This window comes from Cyprinodon variegatus, unplaced genomic scaffold (assembly GCF_000732505.1).
Source record: "Cyprinodon variegatus isolate N-32 unplaced genomic scaffold, C_variegatus-1.0 Scaffold70, whole genome shotgun sequence".
Taxonomy (NCBI): Eukaryota; Metazoa; Chordata; class Actinopteri; order Cyprinodontiformes; family Cyprinodontidae; genus Cyprinodon; species Cyprinodon variegatus.
Genome location: NW_015150523.1, coordinates 1,463,228 through 1,486,046, shown reverse-complemented (window position 1 = coordinate 1,486,046; position 22,819 = coordinate 1,463,228). Strand labels below are relative to the sequence as shown.

The 22,819-nt window shown below is 37.5% G+C and overlaps 1 protein-coding gene across 2 annotated transcripts in view; it reads right to left on the bottom strand.

Moving 5' to 3' along the window:
• cep290 (centrosomal protein 290kDa) overlaps window positions 1–22,819 on the bottom strand; it is an 81,462-nt gene that overhangs the window by 54,125 nt on the left and 4,518 nt on the right. For both annotated transcript variants that reach the window (XM_015372234.1, XM_015372233.1), the window contains exons 3-19: window positions 22,149–22,218; window positions 22,016–22,062; window positions 19,627–19,767; window positions 19,280–19,333; window positions 16,909–17,055; window positions 16,544–16,726; window positions 16,218–16,307; window positions 13,566–13,688; window positions 11,217–11,340; window positions 9,317–9,489; window positions 8,810–8,972; window positions 8,610–8,710; window positions 8,455–8,521; window positions 7,063–7,172; window positions 4,408–4,483; window positions 4,122–4,249; window positions 25–183 (exon numbers count right to left, since the gene is read on the bottom strand). In XM_015372234.1, the coding sequence (XP_015227720.1) occupies window positions 25–183; window positions 4,122–4,249; window positions 4,408–4,483; window positions 7,063–7,172; window positions 8,455–8,521; window positions 8,610–8,710; window positions 8,810–8,972; window positions 9,317–9,489; window positions 11,217–11,340; window positions 13,566–13,688; window positions 16,218–16,307; window positions 16,544–16,726; window positions 16,909–17,055; window positions 19,280–19,333; window positions 19,627–19,767; window positions 22,016–22,062; window positions 22,149–22,218 (1,956 nt within the window). The remainder of the gene's footprint in view (window positions 1–24; window positions 184–4,121; window positions 4,250–4,407; window positions 4,484–7,062; window positions 7,173–8,454; window positions 8,522–8,609; window positions 8,711–8,809; window positions 8,973–9,316; window positions 9,490–11,216; window positions 11,341–13,565; window positions 13,689–16,217; window positions 16,308–16,543; window positions 16,727–16,908; window positions 17,056–19,279; window positions 19,334–19,626; window positions 19,768–22,015; window positions 22,063–22,148; window positions 22,219–22,819) is intronic.

The window sequence follows — 22,819 nt, the reverse complement described above, 5'->3', positions numbered from 1 at the left end:
TGGTATCATTCAATTTTGTCATACCTTTTCCTTTGCTCTAACAAGCTGAGTGAAGCTGCTGCTCGCTTCTTCACGAGCGGATTTTAGCTCCTGCCTCAGCTCTTCGTTCCGCCCCACCAGTTGATGGATCTGGGACTTGAGGTCAGCATCAGGCAGCCCACCAAGGCTGCCCACATCTAAACCCTGTGACGAAAGATGAACAAACAAAACCAACAGCTCAATTGTTTCTCGTGAGCGAAAAAAAAAAAAAAACACATAAGGAAACCTGTACTGAGTACCAGTAAATGATTTAGAAGCCATACAAAATTCTTTCGGTTTTGTGCCACCAATCAAAGCAGTTTGATTACACTAGTTTGCAGCATTTAAATGTCACACAGCTATGCGGGCAGGTATCTTTCTTTTTAAGCACTTAGCTGTGAGTCTGCTAGCTCAGCGGCTCATTGCTCTCTAAACAACATCTGTGCTTTCGGCTGGCTCTGCGCTCACAGCCTTCATTTGGTTGGAAAACATCTGCCAAGTGTAAAAAATGCTTTCCGGGTTTTATTTCTTCCAGCTCCCCTGAACTGATGCAAAACTTTCATTAATTTCTACCAAAAGAATCCCTAAATTATATCTAAAGTAGATAGTTAATTATAAAGCATTATAGAATAGCTCTCTGTCATAGTTCCTCTAATTTTATCCATCCGATTAGGATGTAAATTTTACTTTGTAATTTCAAAATGTTTTCTCAATTTTTTTTATATCTTTACAATTTACTTGTTTTTAAAATAAAAGTTTTATACAGTCAAGTCATGGCATTATAAGGCAATGTTGGAGTATATCTGTGTAATTTGTTACATCAACCCAAGAGGTGCTTAACAGATGTAAGTGGATGTCATCATCGGTGAAATTCATCAGCCTAGTGTTAGCTATAGAAATAACAACCCCTGGTAATTTCATTTCCATAATGCCAATAAAGGCTTTTTTAAATTTAATTAGAAAAGCAAGGTTTACAAGATCACCCAAGTTCAGTTGACCACCACATTACTGTTTTGCCTTTTAGAATAAAAATAAACAGATGTAACAGGTGATTGGTGAGGGGAAGGTCTATATTCTTCTTTCTTTGCGAAAACAACACCGAAAGAACTTCACATTTGTCCAAAAACAGTAACGGAATACAAGGTATGTCAAAGGGATAGTGTGGCAGAAAGTACTGATTTAACATAATTTTTTTTAGATCTTGAAAAAGGTTTCCTTTTGACCTGTAAATGAGAATATAACGAAAAATATAAATCTCCTGTACAATTTTGAACTAATTGTCCACTGTAGGTATTTCAGGTTTTCACCATTTCCTGTTGACAATTTTCTATCATTCGGAGTCCAATTTTCAAATGAAATAACACAGATATACAAGACTTCACATTTGCTGGGGATCTTTCCAATGAAGATATTTGAATGATAATTTATTTGTTCCTAGAATAATAAATGCTTTTTTAATCCGCTTATTAGTGTACAGTATACAATAAAAACGTAATCATTTAAAACATATGCAGGATTTAAGAAAACAATAATGGGGCAATAATTTTATTTTTTTATAAATAGTCTCAGTAAAGGACTTAAAACCACTTTCACCCCTGGTAATAAGCAAGTCTTCCAGTGTTCTGTATCTCTGTGAGCAATGAGTTGTTATCAAGCTGGCTCAAAAAACCACCCACCCATCTGCATGAAAAGAAAAATATGAGCTATTCAAGCTGATATTAATGAAGGCTCAAAACCTAGAGAATAAATAAACACATATTTATATGACAATAAAAAAAAAAGAATGTTTATTTTGAGTTAATTCTGTGAATAATTTTACAATAATATGTGAGGTAAACTCATTTAAGAGTCAGCTGGGAGTGGAAGCAGCTCCTTTGGTGGGTTGAGCCCAAACAGCCGGCTCTCTATCATGAGCCAGATTTCCAACCCTTTCTCTGCAACAACTTTGGTGGCAAACAAATTAATCCTGGCAAAGGCAAACGTCTGGCTCCAAGAAACTGACAGGCTTTGGCTCTCTCTAGTTTAAAAGATGTTTTAAAACCATTAACAATACATATCAAAACACAAGGTGAACATATGAGCCTGGATGTAAAATTCTGGCGCTGTTGGATTTGAGAAAATACAAAATAAATCCAAAGCACTCATTAATTTGTGCTTTGCAGCTGTGTGAGATGAATCATTTCACACTAAAAAGATGAAGAAATAAACAGCCAAAAGTAATTTTTATCCATTTTAAATGCTAAATATTCCTCAGAATAATACCTCTATCATCATCATATATTTATATCTAGAAGAAGTAATGTTAATCTTTAAACTTTAAAGTAAGGACATGTTTTGTTTTCTGTGACAGATTACTAACATCTGCAGTCAATGTGGCCTCCATCTAATACTTGTAATACTTCCACATTACAGTCGTCATCTGCTGCGTTAAATGTTACCAAGTAACAGAACCAACAAAGAGGCAGCGACCAGACTCTTATTAAATATTTGAATATGTTCAGAGTTCGGCTTTATTTGTATTTACAGTTAAATTGCCTTCTGAAGTATGCTGGCTGGAAAAAAATCTTTGTTCCTGTTATACATTCTACCTACTGTATGTCTTTCCCCTTTTTTAAAGTTTCAAAAGCTTTTAAAACATCTAAGGATTTATAACATCAGACTAATCTAAATCAACTGAACCCCATGTGAAAACAGAATCCCCTTTACTTACACCATGTATTAAAGAAAAAGTACAGTCATATTCAGAATTCAAACTTCTGAAAATACTTTAAATATGAAATTATTACATAATGTTCAATAAATGATAGTTTTTTTTAATTAAGAGTAATTTTATTTGACTGTGCTGTGATATATCCATGTTTGTCAAAAGAACACTACTGCCGGAAGACGTCAGAAGTTACTACATTTGAGCAAAAATCGCCAGTCCCGGGCTTCCCATTTGTTAAAAAGTATGTCGTTAAATTATTTTAATGTGGGTCAAGGGAAGCCCTACAAATCTACCAAATAGAATTTCTCTATGATAAAATAAAAGCAATGGGGAGGGTAGGCTGGGTTATTTTAGCCAAAGTCCTAAATCGATTCGATTTTGATTCATACAGTTCTAAATCGATTATTTTCGATTAGATCTGTTTTTACAATAATGAAAGTGGTTCAACTGTGTTTAAATAAAACACTCATGTATGTAATTTTTTCCTGTCATATTAAATACAAAGTGCAAACTTGTAAATCGGACAGTTTAAACTTGAGTTATGAACAAAACTGTCTTAAAAGAGCAAACTTGTTTGTGAAAAGTGAAAAAGTGAAGCCTCACTCAAGCGGGCAGGCGTGACACAGCGGGGACACAGCAGACATGCATGAGCTGCATTATCTTCACTGCACAAACCATATGTGCAGCGTTGTCTGTTACAACTACTGGGTGTTTGCTGGTCAGCCCCCATTTGTTAATGTCTTCAGTCAACCTATTGGCTATAGGTGCAGCCGTCTGGCTTGAAGTCATCTTGAGTGCATCTTTCCTGCTCATTTGAATGTGAAAGTCACACGCGTCACTATAAAACCAATCAATCTCATTCCCTAGACATCGATTTTGCAAAAATGTAAAGGAATGGATTCAAAATCAATTGAATCGATTTTTTTTACCCAGCCCTAGGGGAGGGCATTTTAAAAATGTCAAGGAGGCACTGTAGAGCCATTTTTATGCAACTTTTCTGACACCCTTAAAATGCGAAAATTCTTCTCTTGTGGGAAGTGTTGGCCTAGTGGGTTAGAGCAGAGCGGTTGTGCTCTGAGAAGGTTGCAAGTACCAGGTTCGATCCCCACAGCCTCCACTTTGGGTTTCTGCCCAGTGGCAGCCCACTGCTCCCCAAAGGGATGGGTCAAAATGAAGAGAAATAATTTACCTACTGTGGGACAATAAAAGGATTTACATGACATTTTTCAGAGAAAATAATAAACATTGGTATTACAGTAGGTCTTCACAGCACTTTGCTGCATGGGCCAAATACAAACTGTTGAAGGAATGTGAACTCTCTTTCAAGACCCACTATCTTTATATCATGGTTTTAAAAGATAGTTTTTAGCCCTTCTTATGTGCTGGACATACTCACACTAGGCAGGTTCTTCAGACTGCTGATTGCGACAGCATTTGCTCCAGCCTCTTGATTAACCCTCATAGCTTGAAGAACATCTTTGAGCATGACCTCTAAATCCCTCTTTGCTTTTGAAAGGTCTTCCACTGTAGATCAACACAGAGCAAGAAGTTAATTACTTTTTAACTAGTGAATAAAAGTTTCCAATTAAACCAAATATCCCATAAATATTGTAAAAACAACAACAACAACAAAAAACACTGAGAGAATTCAGTTCAAAGCACTGAGAGCATCTCAAACCTACATTGAGCTTGAAACTCGGTCTTGTGAAGCTCCAGCTCTCTCTTCTTGCTGTTCAGTTCTTTTTCTAGGTATTCATTCTGCAAATCAAAGTTCTTGTGTTAAGGAAGCTAAAACAAATAATCACAATCAAATACATTGAATTAAGGAAAAAAACATTACATATTCATGACATTTTCCATACAATTAAACCTTATCTATACATGGAGATCTTTTAAATAAATCCTTAATAAGCCTAAGCATTGAACTTTTTCAGGTTTCATCCACATCATCTTGAACAGCAGCATGTTTTACAGATGAGAAGAAGAGGTCTTTGGAGTTTTGTTGTTTTTCTTCCCTTACTGACAAATATGTTCTTAAGATTGAACATGCATCTAATCTCACATCATCTTCCAAAACCTGCAGGGTCTCCAGGCATCCAAGTCTGTTCTCCTTTATAGCTCTTGAATGTGTCTATGCTCTGGCCCCAGTATTCACTTTATAAGAACTGATAACTTCTAAGAAAAGCTTGGGCCCCTGCAACAAAGATAAAGATAAAAGAGGAATAAACAATCATACCTAAGATAAAGACTCAAACACAAACAGACCCTCACACAGCATTTACCAAACCACTGTTGAGAAAGAGAAACTTGGACATGCTGCTGTTGCATAACTACATAAGATTGATTTTTTTTAATGTGCCTCTGCGCCTCAGGCTGACACTCTGCTGCTCCTCTCCAAAATTGTAGGTGACCGCAGACAGGAAGCTTCTGATTGGTCAATTCTACATCCGCTCTACACTATACGTATTTCCTGTTTGGTACCTTACCGGCTTGTTTTCTTTATATGACGCCATTGTGGAAAACAACTACCCGCTAGAAGAGCGAGGTGCGCAAGAACGCTGCGACCCTTTTTCCAACTGGATCCCCCGCTCTTTTTCACCCTCATGTCCTTCTGTTGTCGCACAAATTTTACCCCACTTCCTCATCGCCTCGGCCGTATCTACACCCAGAGCTAGTTCGTGATTGTCCCTCGTGTTATATTGGGCATAAATCCAAAATATCTGCAGCAAGCTCACTGCGACACACTGCTGTTGGAGTATAACCAGCCCTATAGAGCAGCATTCTACATTGTTGCGCTCTCCATATTATTAGAGGGTCTGAAAAACTGGGTCAGTCTTTCTGGTACAGCACTGGGCTGGTTAAAATTCTACATGAAGGACAGTAGGGATCTTTATCTACTGAGTCCCCTAAAACTGCATGTGGTGTCCCCCAAGGGTCCATCTTAGGGCCACTCCTACACAATATCTACATTCTTTCCCTAATTCAGATTTTAATAAATGTTTGAAAATGTTTAAGATCTTCTACTTTTTGAAATCATTCCAAGACCAGGAATCCCCTATATGCTGATTCACTAAGGACATTGATATTTAAAGTTAGGATGTTAGATAAAAGAGAAGACAAGGCATCCTGTAGATCAGGCATGTCAAGAGTCGGCCTTTGAGGGCTGCTGTACTGCATGTTTTAGAGGTTTCCCAGCTTCAGTACAGCTGATTTCCATTGATAGCTGGTTAACAGTCTTTTGCTAAACTACAATCATAAGAATCAGCTATGCTGATGCAGGGAAACCGCTAGAACCTGCAGGACTTTGGACATCCCAGTTCTAGATGCTAATCAACTGAGGGAATCTGTGGGGGTGGGGGGACAAACACATATCCATAACAAAAGAAGGGGTTTGTTTGCTGGAAGTGTTTTACTTTTGTCCCTCTTCATGTCAGACCCATGAAATTGCAACTGAGTTGCTGACAAATGTATTTCTGCTGGGTGCATTGATCCTTCATTATTGTGCTCTCAAAGCACAATAATCTCTCACGACACAATTTTCTTTCGGATTGGAAGCAATATCGTGTTCGATGCGTTCAGAGCTTTAAAAATATGGCCAGGACACTTGAGGGGGAGCAGAGGGTGATTATATGGGATACATTATTTTGTAGGTAGTTCAACCTGGTCTCCATCTCGGGAGGTGCTCTATGTGTTGAACCTCTTGCTGCAGTTAAAAAGACCTGTGATCTCAACAAGGTGGGAATCTGATGTTTCTCTTTTAGTAAACTAAATAACAATTATTCCCAACAATAAACAACAACATAAGTTACAAAAATATGCGGGTGCCAATGAACCATCCATGCACTAGGTAAATGCAGGGAAAAAGAGAAGATAAGAACTCAGGGATGTGCCAAATTTTTCTTCAGCGGAATCAAAACAAAACTTAAGTTATAATTTATGGACCAAAGAAGAGGAGTTCAAATATTACAGAGCTTCAGGTTATAGAGCTAGAAACCACCAATCAGGCTCTAAATCGGAGTGTAGTGATGGACTCAGTACTAAACCTTCAGAGGCTGGTAAATACAGTAACAAAGTCGGCCTTCTATCATCTAAACAGCATCTCTAGGTTCAAAGGAGTTAGATCTCAGTTGATGATCGTGCCAATGACATGTTCATCACCTCAGCTCCTACACAAGCTTTATAATCACTGATTAACACAAGAATACAAATAAACTGAAAAGATACTTAGGCAGATTATGAAAGTAGATCAGATTGGATCATTTCTGTTTCTACCCATGGGCATTTATTTCCATGCAAAAAAAAAATTACAAAATTTAATTTGTGGCTCAGGTGTTTACCTTTTGCCTAATCTTGTCATCGGTAATGATGCTGCGTGGTTTATGAAGCGCCTGCTCTTCTCTTCCAGAGAGGACATCTTCCTCAAGCTGCACACTTGACTGTGGAAATCCTGCAGAAAAAGCTGATCATCAGAACAACATGTGGTGTCTGAAGTGTCCCATAAATCACGGGCTAGTTTTATAGCCCAGCACAAATTGAGAAAACTACTTCATAATTTTTTTCCCCCGTTTTTCAAGAAATGCAGTTTTCTGTAAGCCAGGTTTCTTGATGAAAAATGTTTTGTAAATAACTGCTGTTTTCTCAGACATTTTTTTTCAAATATCATTTCTTTTGTTTTCTTCAGTTATTCTTAAAGATTTTATATATTTTCAAATGTAATAACTTTATAACATTTGTTATTATACATTTACTTACAATTAGTCGAATGGCGCCTTTGTCGTGGCCTGAGGGGGTCTGTATCGCTTTCACCAGCACAAAGCAAATTTCAGGATGGTGGCATTAACTCTATGACACTAAACAACTACGAATGTGCAGACTGCTTTACGACATAAGTAAAGAAGCCCCGTTTTCCCCATTCGTTATAAAGAATGAAGTTGATCTGACTAAATTTCCATGAGAGACTATATTCCTGCATATTAAGCAGGGTTGATATTAAGGCATTTCACCTGCTTCCTGCTGGGATCTATACGTGTGTTTACCGTTTAATTATCAAACACTACATTATATTTATCGGGTTCAAAACTCTAATCTCGTCAGCATATCAGTTGCTGACGAATCGGAAGAAGTGGGGGGGTATAAACATTTCTTATTTTCAACATCGTCATATGACATTATTTCACCATTCATTACCTCACTAATCATTTCTCACACAGCCACTGGAAACAGAAATGTTGTTCAAACCAACTGCAAGCAACCAGGATTTTAACACCCTACGCCCTGGTCCTCATGGGAGATGCTACCTTCGTTTAGGCAAAACAATACAGCTTTTGTCCACTGGGGGAAGCCAGTAAAAGTTCTTTAGAACAGCTTTAAGTGTCTCTTTTTAGATGAGTTGTACCAGTTGTATTCTTTTCAAATGTCCTTTTACATATCATATTCTTTTCATTTCAATACAAACTCCGACGTTTAACCAAAAACATATTGCTGCAAACGTCAATAGATGGAGGGAGGGATGTATGACGGATGGATGGGTGGATGGACGGACTGACAGATAGAGGGATGGATAGAGACATGGATTGGTGGATGGACAGACAGATGGAGGAATGGATTGATGGAGGGATGGATGGGTGGGTGGATGGATGGTTGGACATATAGACGGAGTAATGGAAATTCTCTAGCTGGACTCTAGAACCTGCTCGCATGCTCTGTTCCATCTAAATTTGCCCTTTCACCTCTTTCTTTCACCATGCGCCTGATCTGTTTCTTCAGCTCCAGTCGCTCTTCTTCCAGTCGTTCAATCTGGAACAAAACCAAGCGGACATGCTGAAATAAGGTCACCTTAACAACATTTTAAAACCAGCCTGATCTCCTTTGATCCCATTTTTACCTCCTTGGTAAGAACTTGGTTTTCAGCTTTGTACTGCCGTTGCCTGAGATCCCTGGCACGCCTAAACGCCGTCAGATCCACTTCTTGCTTCGGCCCCAGACCTGCTCATGACCGGAAAATCCATAAGCGCACGTTAAAATTTGAGATGAGTCAGTGTGTCTAAACAGAATGAGGACGGTGGTGTTTTTAAAATCTCTGACCCAGTTTTTCCCGGAAATCCTCGTTTTCGTCCATGAGGTCATTGATTCTCAGCTCGAGCTGGTTGATCTCTTTGGTCATGGCCTCTGCCTCACGATCTCTCACTCTAATTTGATTGTTACACTCTTTGATCTCGGCAATAGCTGCTTCCAGGCCATAAGTTCCCTGCCATACAAAAAGGTCTGTGATTAGTCATCCCTCAAAAAGCACGGCTTGTCTCAATTTTGTTTATTTCTTTGTTTTTCGTCTCATATGCTTTTTTTTTGTGGAATTCAGGGTGCAATTAGCTGTGGTGTACAACAAACACTATGCTTGTGAACCCAAAAAGCATGTTGATCACACTACAGTCCAAAGGCATTTTAACATCCCTATTAAAAGCAATGAAAAAGAAAATCACAAGCCCTGTTTCTGTGAAATTAAGAGCCAGTTAATTTGATTTGGGTTTAAGAGAAAGCCTCGGAAGCTAAAGCCTGAAACAAAGGAGAGAAAGAGCGTATTTGTACACTTACGGACTCGTATTGGCTCAGGCGATTGGAAGCTTCAATGAATGCTCTGTCTTTTTCCTCAGCGTGTGTTTCAGCTTGTCTGAGAGCTTGCTCTGCTTCCATTGCTCTGGTCTCTGCAGCTTTCAGTTTTGACTTTAGCTCCTCTATCCTTCTCTGATGTGATGTCGAAGATACACCTTAGCGCAATAAAGATGAAAAGTAATGACAAACTTTAATGACCATACTAACACCCTGGACAACTTCCAGTTTAACTAAGACAAATTTTAAATTCATGTTCCAGGTGTACACAAAATCATCATGACAGTCACTGCTTGAAAAATTGTGGCTTTTATTGATTTTTATTTGAATTGCTCCTTTCTACAACCCGACTGGGCTGAAACAATCAATCAGATTAATTGACTGAAAATTGGTCAACCAATTAATTAATCTCTTAATCGTTAACTGGAAAAAAGACCCTAACACATCATCAGCTGAAAGAGAAACCCACTCAAAGCAGCAATAATGCCAAAAAAGAAAAAAAATATATATACATAAACATTTTGTTTTTAGGATGAAAGCTCTTCTTGTCTTGGACTATTAATCCATCAATCAAAAATAATCTACAAATTAAGTGATCAGCAAAATAATTTTACAGCCCTATATTGTGAAACAAATTCAATTATTTCTTGTGGAGATGAGTCAAAATGTCGTCCAGCTGATATTTCAGGCCGATATTAAGTGTTATTTGTTGGATTCTAAAAGAGTTAAAAAAAACAATCAACTGGACAAATTTGAAGATATTTCACTTCCCATCACAGAAGCTTTTTCAATTCAAATGTCTCTTTGGAACCAACCAGCGTCCATCGATCGGGATGGACACTGGTTTAAGAGACTTTAATTAGTTGTTGCATTTTTACCTGAGCTTGCGTTAGATACCAGATGTAACAAACTTGACCCAAAATATTAAAACAAAGATGCACCGAGCCAATATTTTTATCGGCCAACTCAACTCAAACTTTATTTCTAGACCACATTTTAAAACAACTGAGGTTGACCAAAGTGCTCTGCAGGTAAAACAGTATCTATGTTAAAAAAATAAATAAATAAAGGAAGAAATGTCTAAGCCATGTAGATGTATAAAAGCAACTGGAAACCAGTTCAGGAAGCCAAATGCTTTGGTTTCCAATAAAAAGCAGGTTCCAGTGTGATGAGGCCTAACCGCGTCATCAACGCAGCATGCAATGCAACGGGGGAAAAATGGTTACCTCCATGAGTAATACATATAACAAAGGATAAGTATTCGTACATGACAAAAACAATTTTAAGTCAATAGGAAACTTAGCATTTTAAAGCCTCTTTACAAAGGCTTTGTTTTTCAAAATAACTGAAGATGTATGTTTCATACTGAAGTCAGGAGAGTAAAAGAACATTTCCAATAAATTATTATGGTCTGTTGTCAGAAAATTAAAATAACATTTACGCCTATGACTGGACCATAGGCTTCATTTTCATAAGAGGCTGTTTCCTTATTTTACGAACATTCAACTTATGAAAGCAGATTTTTTTCCCCACCAAATGACAAAAACATCAGATTTTAAATGATTTCTTTACTTTGTGAAGCTGTAACCTTTGCTAACATGCCAGCAAATATTTTCCAAGTTTTCCCTTCAATCTATATTCTAATTTGTTAGCAGTGAGGGGTAAACCAGTGCAGTGAACCATCAAACCAATTCCAGTGGTCTGTAACTTATCCCGTTTATCCCTTCGTTTCTAATGAAGTTTGTATAAATTTATATAACAATATTTAAAGCTTTAGCTTAAAAAATGATAAAAACAATTCCACTAATTCTCCTTATCTATAACTGAGCTTACCACTAGAAAAATGCACTGACACCATGATCAGTCAAGCCACGAACCAACACACCTTTGTCTTTTTCTGTGGACATCTTTAGCTCTTCAATGAGCTGGGCGTGTTTCTCCATTTCTCCTGTGTACTGCTCCACCTGCTTGCTCAGCATCTTGATCTGATTATCCCGTTCTTGGACAGCCTGAGGGACATTCAAAATAATTTCAAACTACTTTTAAATTTTGATATGCAGCACTAAACAGTCCTAAAATGCTACAATATGGATGGTTTCAAGGGCAACTTCAAAAAAGAAACAAGCAGAGGCTAAGAAGAAGAAGAAGAAACAGGATGAAACTTACGCCACAGAGCTCATAAATGACCTGGGCCAAAGCAGCGATAGAGGAGGACGGGACGACAGGTGGATCAGAAGTAAAAAAATAAAGGTCATGGTTCAGACAAGACAGGAAGAAAGTCAGAAAATGGAGAATGGCATGTGCAAAGAAAAAAGGAAAAACCTCTCGTCTCCTTGTTAAGGAACTCAAATCATGTTTTAAAAGGTACTTTGTCACATGACAGTAATTCACCTTGGTTTCATACGTTTTTATGACAAATTACATCTTCCTGCTGGTGTGCCAAGTGTTATTTTGGTATTTTAAGCTTTTTTTTGCCCATCTCGTTAGCAAATATATGCTTTTTGTACATATTTACCATAACAACATCATGCGACCGGGATTTTGTCACTGTGCATGCAATTGGTCACTGGAACTAGCCAGATTGATATGTGTAGAATTGAGTTTAGTTCTACGGTATCAATCTGGGATGGCTGCCGTTCAGTCTGTCCGTGAAAATGCACAAAGTTGGCTGAACGCATAATATGGAAGGCAGGTACTAGCTGACACGTCACCCAATCAACTCGAACTATTGTACTAAATGTCGAGCTGATTGGGTGACGTGCCAGCTAGTACCCGCCTTCCATAGTATGCTTTCAGCCAACTTGGTAGTCCATGTGAGCCACCAGCAGAGACACGATGATCACAATAGGATTCGTCTGCAGCATCTTGAGTATTTTCACAACTAGCGGAGAAAGCTGATTAAACAGACTTTTTCAAATCCTGTCAGAATAAAAGCAGAGACATCTTTCCCATCCACAAGGTGCTTCTCTTTGCTCCTTTTTAAACGAGTTGCTATTTTAGCTAAAACAGAGTCAATTGCGGTATCGACAGGTAAGTCCTCCAGCATAGCCATGGTTTTAATGCCCCAGCAAGGCCCTTCTGACTATAGCCATTCCTGCATGTCCCGCACCAAAAAACATCATTGTTCATTGGTCACACTCGCTGGTCCGACATTGGTCCGACTCACTGGTTATTCGGACACGGATGTTTTGGCCACACACACACACATATATATATATATATATATATATATATATATATATATATATATATATATATATATATATATATATATATAAAACAGCTGAGGTCTTTTATTTAACATGATTACTGAACACCTGAATACCTATAACAAACACTCCATATTTCATCCCCTCCAAAACTTTGTTTTTCAACACAAAATGTCTTTGAAGGTTGTGACTTGTCTCGATGTAAAATATGGATCCATTAAACTACAGTAAAACTAAAAGCAATAGTCAGATTTATGAAGGGCGGTTTATCCTGAGAAGCTGTGAGGAGGAAATACCTTAGTGCTAGTTCCTAGAGCTGCACAGTAAATCTAACCAAATTCATTGCTGCTTTGGCGCAATCATTCAGAACCGCTTAAATGCAACCTTTTGAGAGTCTTTTTTATTTTCTGATGCCTTTGTTTTCTGGATTCAAATAATATATTTCCTCTACTGGATGTACTTTCACTGACCTCAGTGTTGAAACATGGATTAGAATAGATTAATCAATGAAAGACAAAAAGCAAAAAAACTCATCATCTGGATCCAAACTGCAGAGAAGTTAACGCCTTCAGTTGCAATACCACTGATGACCACTAGGAACAGCTGGGCCAGGCAACAGAATATTTCTTCAAAGCAAGGGTAGCTTATCAAAGCTGAAACATTTACAGTCATAGATGCACATATAAAGTATTTTCCTTATTATGGCCTCTGAAACCAAACACTTTGGTGCAAACCTTGTGGTAGTTCAAACAAATCCTTTTACTTTAGAACTTTTTGCAGCATATTTGGTTTTCAAAACCAAATAAACAGAAAATATCCTATATTTGACTTATTTAAGTAAAATGTAAAAATAATTCTGCATGTTTAATATTTTTAAGTAGCTGTAATGTTGCTGCATGTTAGGGAACTTACACTATTCTTGTAATATGCCAGACTTTAAGGGCACCACAGGGGAAGAAACTGAAATGTGAGACATAAAAAACGCACATGAGGAGTTTTCACCCTTCTGCTATTTTAGGACAGACCTGCTGCAGAGCAATTATGTTGCTTTTGTCCAAGTCCAGCTGTGCTGAGCGCAGCTTTTCCCTCAGCTCACGGATCATCTGTTGGTACACCGCCATTTCATCATCCTTCCTAGAGAGCACCCTCTGTGTGAGGAAAACATCTTGTCACCAAAGTGAATGTTTGTTCAAGTAAGAACAAAATATTAAAAATCAAAACACACAGTAAAAAGGTAGGTTTCAACAACAGTCTTCTCCAAACATGTTTTGCACTTATTCTAGCTCTTGAAAACACTGAAATAACGCAATGTTACCCTGAAACAATAAGGGCAGCAAAATGCTGATGAATTTTTTCTTTCAATTAAATGTATTTATTTTCTATCTGTCCGTATTGTCTTTATTTTATGTTCAGCTCAACAAGTAAACTGAAATGAGCCACTTGAAAAAACCATCTTCAATCTCATCGCAATAACAGTCGCTTCAGTCAGAGGCTTCTCCGGAACAGCTGAAGGACAGACCACTACAGGAAATCCTTCCTGCCCATTAACAAATACAGTCACATACTGTCAATAAAAACAAACAACTGACAAAAGCCAGACATGTAATTAATCATTCTCTGAAAAAGGTTCTCATTTATGAGTATTTATCAGTGTAAAAAGAGAATATATAACTGAACAGCTAAAGCTCAGTTTTTGGCTAGAAACTGGTCAGTTTTGCCACAATCTCCCTTAACTAATGCATAAAAAACACATATGAGTTATAAAGTGTTTCATAACAGATTGATTAAGAAATATATATAAACCTTTGTATTAGCCATCTTTTGGAAAAATTTAATAATTTAAAGTGAAGTATCATTACATTATACTGCATATAACATCATAATCGATGGTTAAAAACAACAGTTTAGGAAATGTTTGCATTGGTATTTAACATCAGCCCAAATTGCTGTTCAAGTAATATTTCAAATGCAGGAATGTCACTCAGAATTGAATCGGAAAGAAAACTGGTGGAACATCATTATATGACCTTAAAATGCTTCTGAACGAGGTGTAACACATCCAGGTTTCCTGTGATAGATCTGGTTCTACCAAACATAACAGCAGAGATCGGATTGAGATGTACCCTGGAATTGTAAAACCATCCATGATAAAGAGGCAAGAATGAAGGCTAGTGAAGCAAACATGGGATTAACCTGTGCTGGTTGATATAGAGGTGAGGTTGTTAATGACACGGAATGCTTACTGGTTAAAATACGCTTGGCATTAAATGACTGCCTGTCATTGGCTACTTTTCAGGAAAGCCTGCCTCTTTAGACAGTATTGTGGTCTTCATAGTTACGGCTGGAAAAGTTAGCAAAGCATCTTCAGGTTAATCAATGTTTCCCTCGAGACTGACTTCATAACCAGCAGCATCTCTGTCATCAACTGACAATTTTGTAAAAATAATCGTGGATAAAAAGAAAAAAAAGACATAAACAGTAGCTAGAAACTGATTCCAAATGTTTTTTTGTTTTTGATTAAGAAAAAAACTTCTTGGTGCAAAGAACATAATTAAACTCTAAGTAAGCCCGTAGTGTAAATAGTTTTTGGCTTAGCAGAATGTATTTATGTCTCTAATTATAAGCTGAATTGGTGTGCATTAGATATAATGCAAATGAAATCTGCTGAACCCATTTTTCCAAAACCATTTAGGCTGTGACCGAATATCCACCCTAATCACTATACGGGCGCTATATAGTGTTTACGCCATTTTAAACCGAGCATCTAGTAGATGAAAAAGTAGTGGGCTCGAAATTTCCCACAATGCACCTTGAAAAGTAGTGATCATCCATTCTCATCAGACGAGCAGATATATCCCTGAATGCTTTGCTTGGAGGGTTCTCCTTGCAAAGCATTATGGGATTTGTTGTCACAGCGGCCCGCTGTCGCCACAAATAACAAAAATGGGGCCAGCACCGTGCAGGGAGGTGGAGTCACGTGACCAACAGGATGCGAAAAGTAGGGAACATCTGTCCGAACGGTCAGTTAACTGAGTTCACAATAATGTTCAGTATAAAGTCCCCGCTTTATTAGATTAGATTAGATTAGATTAGATTAGATTAGATTAGATTAGATTAGATTAGATTTACCTTTATTGTCATTACTCAGGTACAGGTACAAGCTTCCATAGCAGCAAGTGCAGGATAAATAATGGTTCCATAAATACAGGACATGGGTTTCTACTGAATAAATATAGAGATGAAACCATTATAAACAGAATTTTACTAATAGATTTGTCCTCTGAATATAATATATAGATAATTAGTGTCATGAACTAAATTTACAGCTGGATATGTACCGAATATAATATACAGGTGGATATTACTATAAAAAGGGTTTTTACAATACTTTTTTTATAGTATTGTTTTTACAATAGCATAATATATACGGTGGTTTGGGCACAGCATTAGTTTATATGTTTGTGGAAATTTGTTCAAATAAAACATTTAAATTCCCTAACTAATCCTACATCTAATGAGAGAATGTAAACCTCTGACTGCATTGGTAAAAGCTTCTAATATGTTTGTCAAAAAACGATAGAAGGTTCTCTGTAGCATCTATTTCTTTTAGGAATACCTCCCTGTAGATAAAAGAAAAAGTGAAGCCATTTTAATTATTTTCTACATTCATCACTCACCTTCCACTCCTCCACTTTGGCGTTGACAGCTGCCATAATTGGTTCGTTCTCTTCAGTCATGCTTTGAATCTTGTCTGTCAGCTCTCTAACCTGCCCATTAAAGCAAATATAACCTTACTTCAGTGCAAAAAGACATTTCTTTGATATTATTACTCCAACAATTTTGCTATGACCTCACAAAGGAATGATGAATGATACCCCATAACTCATCTCAGCATGGAAACATATTTTAGAAACCACCCACTGATTCATGGTGTGGATCAGAATGTGAAAAAAAAGAACCAAAAAAATAACTAGCACAGCGTTTGAAAGAGAGCGGGCTTTACTTGAAGCTTCGTGTGATCTCTTTCTTTCCTGAGTTGGTCCATAATTGAGTCAGTCTGCTGCACAACGATCTTCATCTTGTTGTACTCATCTGTCATCTTCTCCATCTCCTTTACAGACTCCTCCAGGCTTTTCTGCAGCTGCTCGTTCTGTGTCTTCAGGTGTGCGTTTTCATCCTCCGCTCTCTGTTAGGGGCAGAACAATATAATAAATTAGATCAGTGAAGGAAACTTTAAAGCTTGCTGCACACAATGAAAGCTGACAGCCAGAAGAAAGAATTGTATGTTTTTGTCTTCATGTATGGTCATTTATCTCATTTAGCAGCTAAATGAGATAAATGAGATGAGATCTAAGCTTTTCAACACACCTGAAGGTCTTCAAAACACTGGTAAAGCTGGCGGTTGGCCAAGCTCAGCTTCTTCTGAGTCTCTGCACTCTCGTCTCTGGATGGGAGCGGCTCCTTCTGTTCCAGCTCTCCACGGTAGAACTCCACATCCTGCTGGAGCTGCTCATTCTGGGGCGACACAGGAAGGGTAGAAACAACATCAGGATGGACTGTGATTTTAAATCGGAGCCTCAAAGATAACAATTTGTCGTCTTTTTAAATCATCAGCCTTAGTCTATGATGCTACATAGTGAGGCAGCAAATGCTGGCAGCCTTTTGGAAATCTAGGATCTATGTTTTCTAAGGCAGGGGGCCCAAAGTGTTGCTTATCAGCCATTTACAGCCTTCTGGACAATTCCTTTCAAAAGACATCAGGGTGATTCATCATGAGATTAAAATCTTATTAAAAAGGAAGATTTTACTATGTATATTTTAAAATGCTTTTCCTCCTATTCTAATTCCATAGTATTTAGAACCGCAAGCATCTAACAAATGTAAACACAGAGTTACATTCAATGTGGAAGAGGTCTGGCAGCACCATACTTTATGCAAGGTCCCCTAATGCACCAGGCGGGCCTCTGCACGGTTAGACTGGGATCAAGCAAGGGTTACATCATAGTGGACTCATAGGCTTTAATATGAAGTCAGAATCAATAAATACATTAGCATACTCATTCAAGTGGTTTTATTAAAAAAATTATGCAGAATTAACGACATGATGACCATAATATCTCACAGGTCTGAGCTGTTCCTTTGTTCTCCTTGCTTGCTTTTTATGCTTCTGCATTATCTTTCACTCATGTTTGGATCTGTTTTTGAGGCTCATGTCAACGTTTGTCACATTGAGGCTGGAGCTAACCAGAGAAAGTAAACAGCCTGTGATTGCCTACTTTTCAGGAAAAGTCCCTCCTCTTGGGAGAGTAATTTTTTTTCCCCCAAGTTGCGGGACGCTACCGTTAAGAGAAAATGCTTAACTGGTTAAAATGAAAATATATGTGTTTAGCTATAATCAACAGTTCATCCAAACCTCATTTTCTGCTGTGTAAACAAGTCTGGCCCAAAGTTGGCCCTCAAGGGCCAATCTCCTGCAGGTTTTGTTAGGCCTGGCCTAAACAGTAATGCTAATGTTAGCTTAGCTCAATTGAGTTCCAAATTTAACCAATCATTTTAGAGCATGTTGCTACTGCTTTCAGAACACATTCATGATTGTGTTAAACCAAGTTACTTAAAGTTATTATGGAGGATGTTCTTTTTCCGGGTGAATCATCAAAAAAAGTGGAAAGTAAGCGTGAATGAGTGGTGCAAAAAGCAGCTTGTAAACAGAGCGTGCATGAGGAGAAATGGGCTCCTGCATGCTTACGCAAGCGGTTAATAGGCGTTCTGTCTCAGGAGCGGGTACTGGGTTGTGCGTGTGCATTTTTTTTTTAAAGCGGAGGTCTTTTCAAAAATTCACGAAAATCCTCTACTATATCTTTAATTAGGACTTCGCTTAATTGATCTTTCAAATGATGACAACGATGGTTTTTAATATGAAGTCAGAATTCACTTCTTTAGGAGAGCAGCTATCAGCTGTGCTAAGAGGTGGGATTTCCTGAAAAGTAGCAAATCAAAGGCAATTTACTTTCTCAGCTTGATTCCTTCCTCAAAAGGACAAAATTAACAAAAGACTTAGACAACTTTTCATGTCCTTTTATAAACAGTGTATACAACATGAAATTTTGTTTGGTACAGCTTCTCAGACAGTATATTGACGTTTCCATTCCATAAAGTGCAGCAGTGATCAAATATAAACAGTGTGGGAGAAAGAACATGGTGCAAAAAACACACTGATATGGAAGTTCAGAGCATATATATGGTGCAAATATGCCGTATTTTTGGTTTGGTGTTAACAGAATGATGCAGAGTGACTCATTGCATTGAATTTGCATGTATAAAACTTAAAATAGGTGTGACGGCTAGTTTAGGTGTGTGTGTTTTAAATAAATCTGCTTATATGAGTATTTATTACTATTGTGCACTTTTGGCAGACTTCATACTGATTCCACAAAGGTGTGAGTGACATTGTTTTGTTTCTGTGTATCCTTGATCAGTTTCAGCAGCAATGGCAGACCCAGATGTTTAATGAGTCTTAAGTTTAACTATCTATTCTGACCTCACTACATTTCCTACGTTATCTTACCTTCCTCTTAGATTTTTTCAACTATCCAACGGAGGAGAACAAGGCAAAAAAAAAAGAACAGAACAAATAAAGAACATATGAAATGAGGCAGAATTTCAAAGGGAGGTAAGGAAAGGAGAGGACACAGGAGAAGGGAATGGAAGGACGTCTCATGTCTTTGCAGCCACTGCTCACCTCTCTTTTCAACTTTTTCACCTCGCCCTCAGCCTCCTCCATCCGTGCAATCAACTAGGAATAAAAAAAAGGCACAGAAATGTTTTGCCACAAATGGGATATTGCAAGCCCAGTTTCAGTTAATTAAGAAATGTAAAAGAAAGTGATATTCTAAGATCTATGTGCATATTTCAGAGTTTAATCAAAACATATAATTTGTATGTGGTTACCTATAAATGACTGAGATGTGTTGCAAGAGTAACCAAACAGTCCCCTTTAACAGCAGGTGTTTAAATGGACCAAACAACAACACAGTATGGAAACCACACAGGAGGATTATCCGGGTACTGTGGGAGGCACACTCATACCTCTTCATTTGTTTTCTTTTCCTTGCCCATGTCTTTCTTTAAATGGGTCAATTCCTTCTCCCGTTGCTCCAGCTGAGCCTCGAGCTGCCGAATCTCATCCCTGAGAAAGCGGCTGTCTGGCCCGGTGCCGAGCTGCTGAGCCTTGTGGATCGGAAACGAGACAGAGAAAAAAAGAAAAAACTAAACAAACAGGCCCCACCTCAGTCTCTCGTCACCTTCGCCTGATTACAGATCCAAAAAGCAGCTGAGCTTTGTTATGTGGTCAAACAAGGATTAATTTCATTTTTAAATAAACAGAAAGATTGCAATTTCTAAAGCCAAAAAATATCAATACATCAATTTCAATCTGTTTGAAATAAGAAGTAAATGCTGAGAGCATGCATGGAATTAGCTGTAATCTTCTTAGGTGCTCTCCTGCAGTGGTCACTACAGCCAATCCCATCACAGCCAAGGTTACAATCAGTGATTGGCTGAAAGATTCGGCCCTCTTGAAGAGAGGTAAAACATGTCCTCAAGTTAGATGCACAACAAAGGTGGTCTCCTGTGCCTAATTTAAGTATTTAGATCCCTTCAACTGTTTTTTTTTTTTTTGCCCCTTCACATTACAACATAAATTCCAGCTCATTTCCATTAATAGAGAAAATAATTTTTTCATGATGAATAAAAAAAGATTACATTTCGATTTTAGAAATAAACATATGAAAGTATTGTGTGTGTTTGTAGTTAGGGGTGTCCAGATACAACTTTTTCCTTCCCAATATGATAACAATGTTGCAGGTTTAGGTATACAATGTAACCTATGCATCTTTTTCAATATTAGCATGAATCAAAAACAGCAAAAGCACAGTTCTTTTTTTATACCGATTTGATTGTATGACTTGAATCCTTTTCAAATTGTGTTTCACAGATCTCGTTCTCTTCCTCTTAAGCCCCATACAAACGCTTCCAATAGATGTGACCAAAACAAAGCCGTAAAAAACGTCCATCCAGACCACTAGAAATGTGTTTTCACTAATCTCATATTTTCTCCTCTTATAGATGCATATTTTGAATAAATAAATACAAATTGGAAGGATGGAGAGGGCATACAGGGGCATTTTTATTGACAATCACCTGTCTGTTGACAAAAACTTCCAATCACCTGTCTGTTGACTGGTGATAAGAGGGCTGTTTCCCATCATGCTCTGTGAGATGAGGCCTCCACTGATCAACTGCAGCGTCTGCCTGAGACAGCTGATCCTGTTCTGATCTATTGAGGTCTCAGATGCTCCTGACATCAGGTGCAGACAGGAGCCAGTCAGATGGAGATCTAACTGGCTCCGCGAACAGACCAACCTCGATCAGACCTCGCAAATCTAGCTCAACTTGAACGCAACTTCTGTTATCTTTAAAACTTTATTAAAAAAGGATGAAGTTTGCAAAACTAAATCTTAAACAAAATATAAAAAAGGGTTTTTAATGTAAAATTTTAAAGCCTTTTTGAGAGGATCCAATTTCGAAAAAGTGTAAATCTGGCGTAACATAAAATATAAATATATTAGGTTTTTTTAGAATAAAAAAAAATTATATTACATCTGAGAAAACAACAAAGCAGCTCTTAAACCCTTTTTTTAATCAAGACAATTTTCTGTTTTCTTTCTTGATAGCTTTTATGTTTCCATTAACAAAAAGTGTTTGTTTTTTTTTATTTGTAATTACTAAATAGGTTTGATCTTTGCAAAAATAAATTCACTCCATACTGAGACCTATATATATATATATATATATATATATATATATATATATATATATATATATATATATATATACATATACATGTCATAGCTGAGTCTCTTATTTAGCAGGATTCTTATACATGGTTATTTTTATAATAATCCTAACTATGCAGGTTAAATACAATTGAACCATGAATTTTGTGGTTGTACTGTGACTAAATGAGGTAAGGTTAAAAAGGCATGTTTACCTTTCTAAGGCTCTGTACATGCTCTGTACAAGTGTTTATATCCACCCACTAATAACAGACTAACGGCGCTCATACACCCTGCTGACTTAACACAGTAAGAAGTGTGTATAAAGTCTTCAAATTCTAGGATTTCATTTTACAGTATGTAATAAAAAAATAAATGCTTTAAAGAAAGAGCGCCAAAATTCCTCCGCACTCCAGAGGGCTGATAAAGTCACACAGAAAACAAACGCTTGAAGTTATTGCTGGCAAAGGTGACCAATAAGGCGAAAGGGGGGGATATTTTATCACACGGGAAAAAATAAATGCAGCAGGAAAATGTTCCTCCTACACCCTGAACAGAAAATTAAAACTTCAACATTATTTTTTAAAAACTTTTCTTTCTCTGTCATTAAATAAGTTATTAAATAAGTAATCCATTCTTACCTTGCTCTCTTGTTCAAGCTTGGACACCTTTGCTCGAAGATCATTCTCTGGAGAAAAGAAAAATTGGATTTAAAAATCTTCAGATGTGTTTTATGAAAAGTATGTGTCTATGCATTGGAGCCTTCCTACTCACCAGTTTTGACGTGTTGTAAACAAATTTCATCGATAAAGCTTTCGTGAATTTTAACTTCCCGTTCTTTAATCTAAAGGTGGAGTAAGAGAAGAGACCAGAGAGCTCAAACAAACACACAGAAATAAGCTCGTCCATGAGCAAAGTAGTCCCTGACTACCATCCCTCGCAATGCTATAGACTTTATAGGAAATGTTCTTCCTTTTTGATATACAGTCTCTTGTGAAAGTACTTGGCCCCCCTGAAGTTTTTTACGTTTTGCCACGTTTGTGACTTTAACATAAAGATATAAAATTGTATTTTTTTGCGAAAAACAACAGGTGGAACGCAATCATGGCTCTTTTTGTTTTGGGGGCGTGGAAAATGAATCGGCCCCTTAACTTGCAGTGCAGCAAACTCTCTCCAGAAGTCCAATGAGGATCTCTGAATGATCCAATGCTGACCAAAATGACTGCTGATGATACATAGAATCCACCCGTGTGTAATCAAGTATCCGTATAAATGCACCAGCTCTGTGATAGTCTCAGAGGTCTGTTTAAAGAACAGATACCATCATGAAGATCAAGGAACACACCAGACAGGTATGAGATACTGCTTTTGAGAAGTTTGGAGCCGGATTTGGATACAAAAGATTTCCCACGCTCTAAACATCCCATGGAGCACTGTGCAAGTGA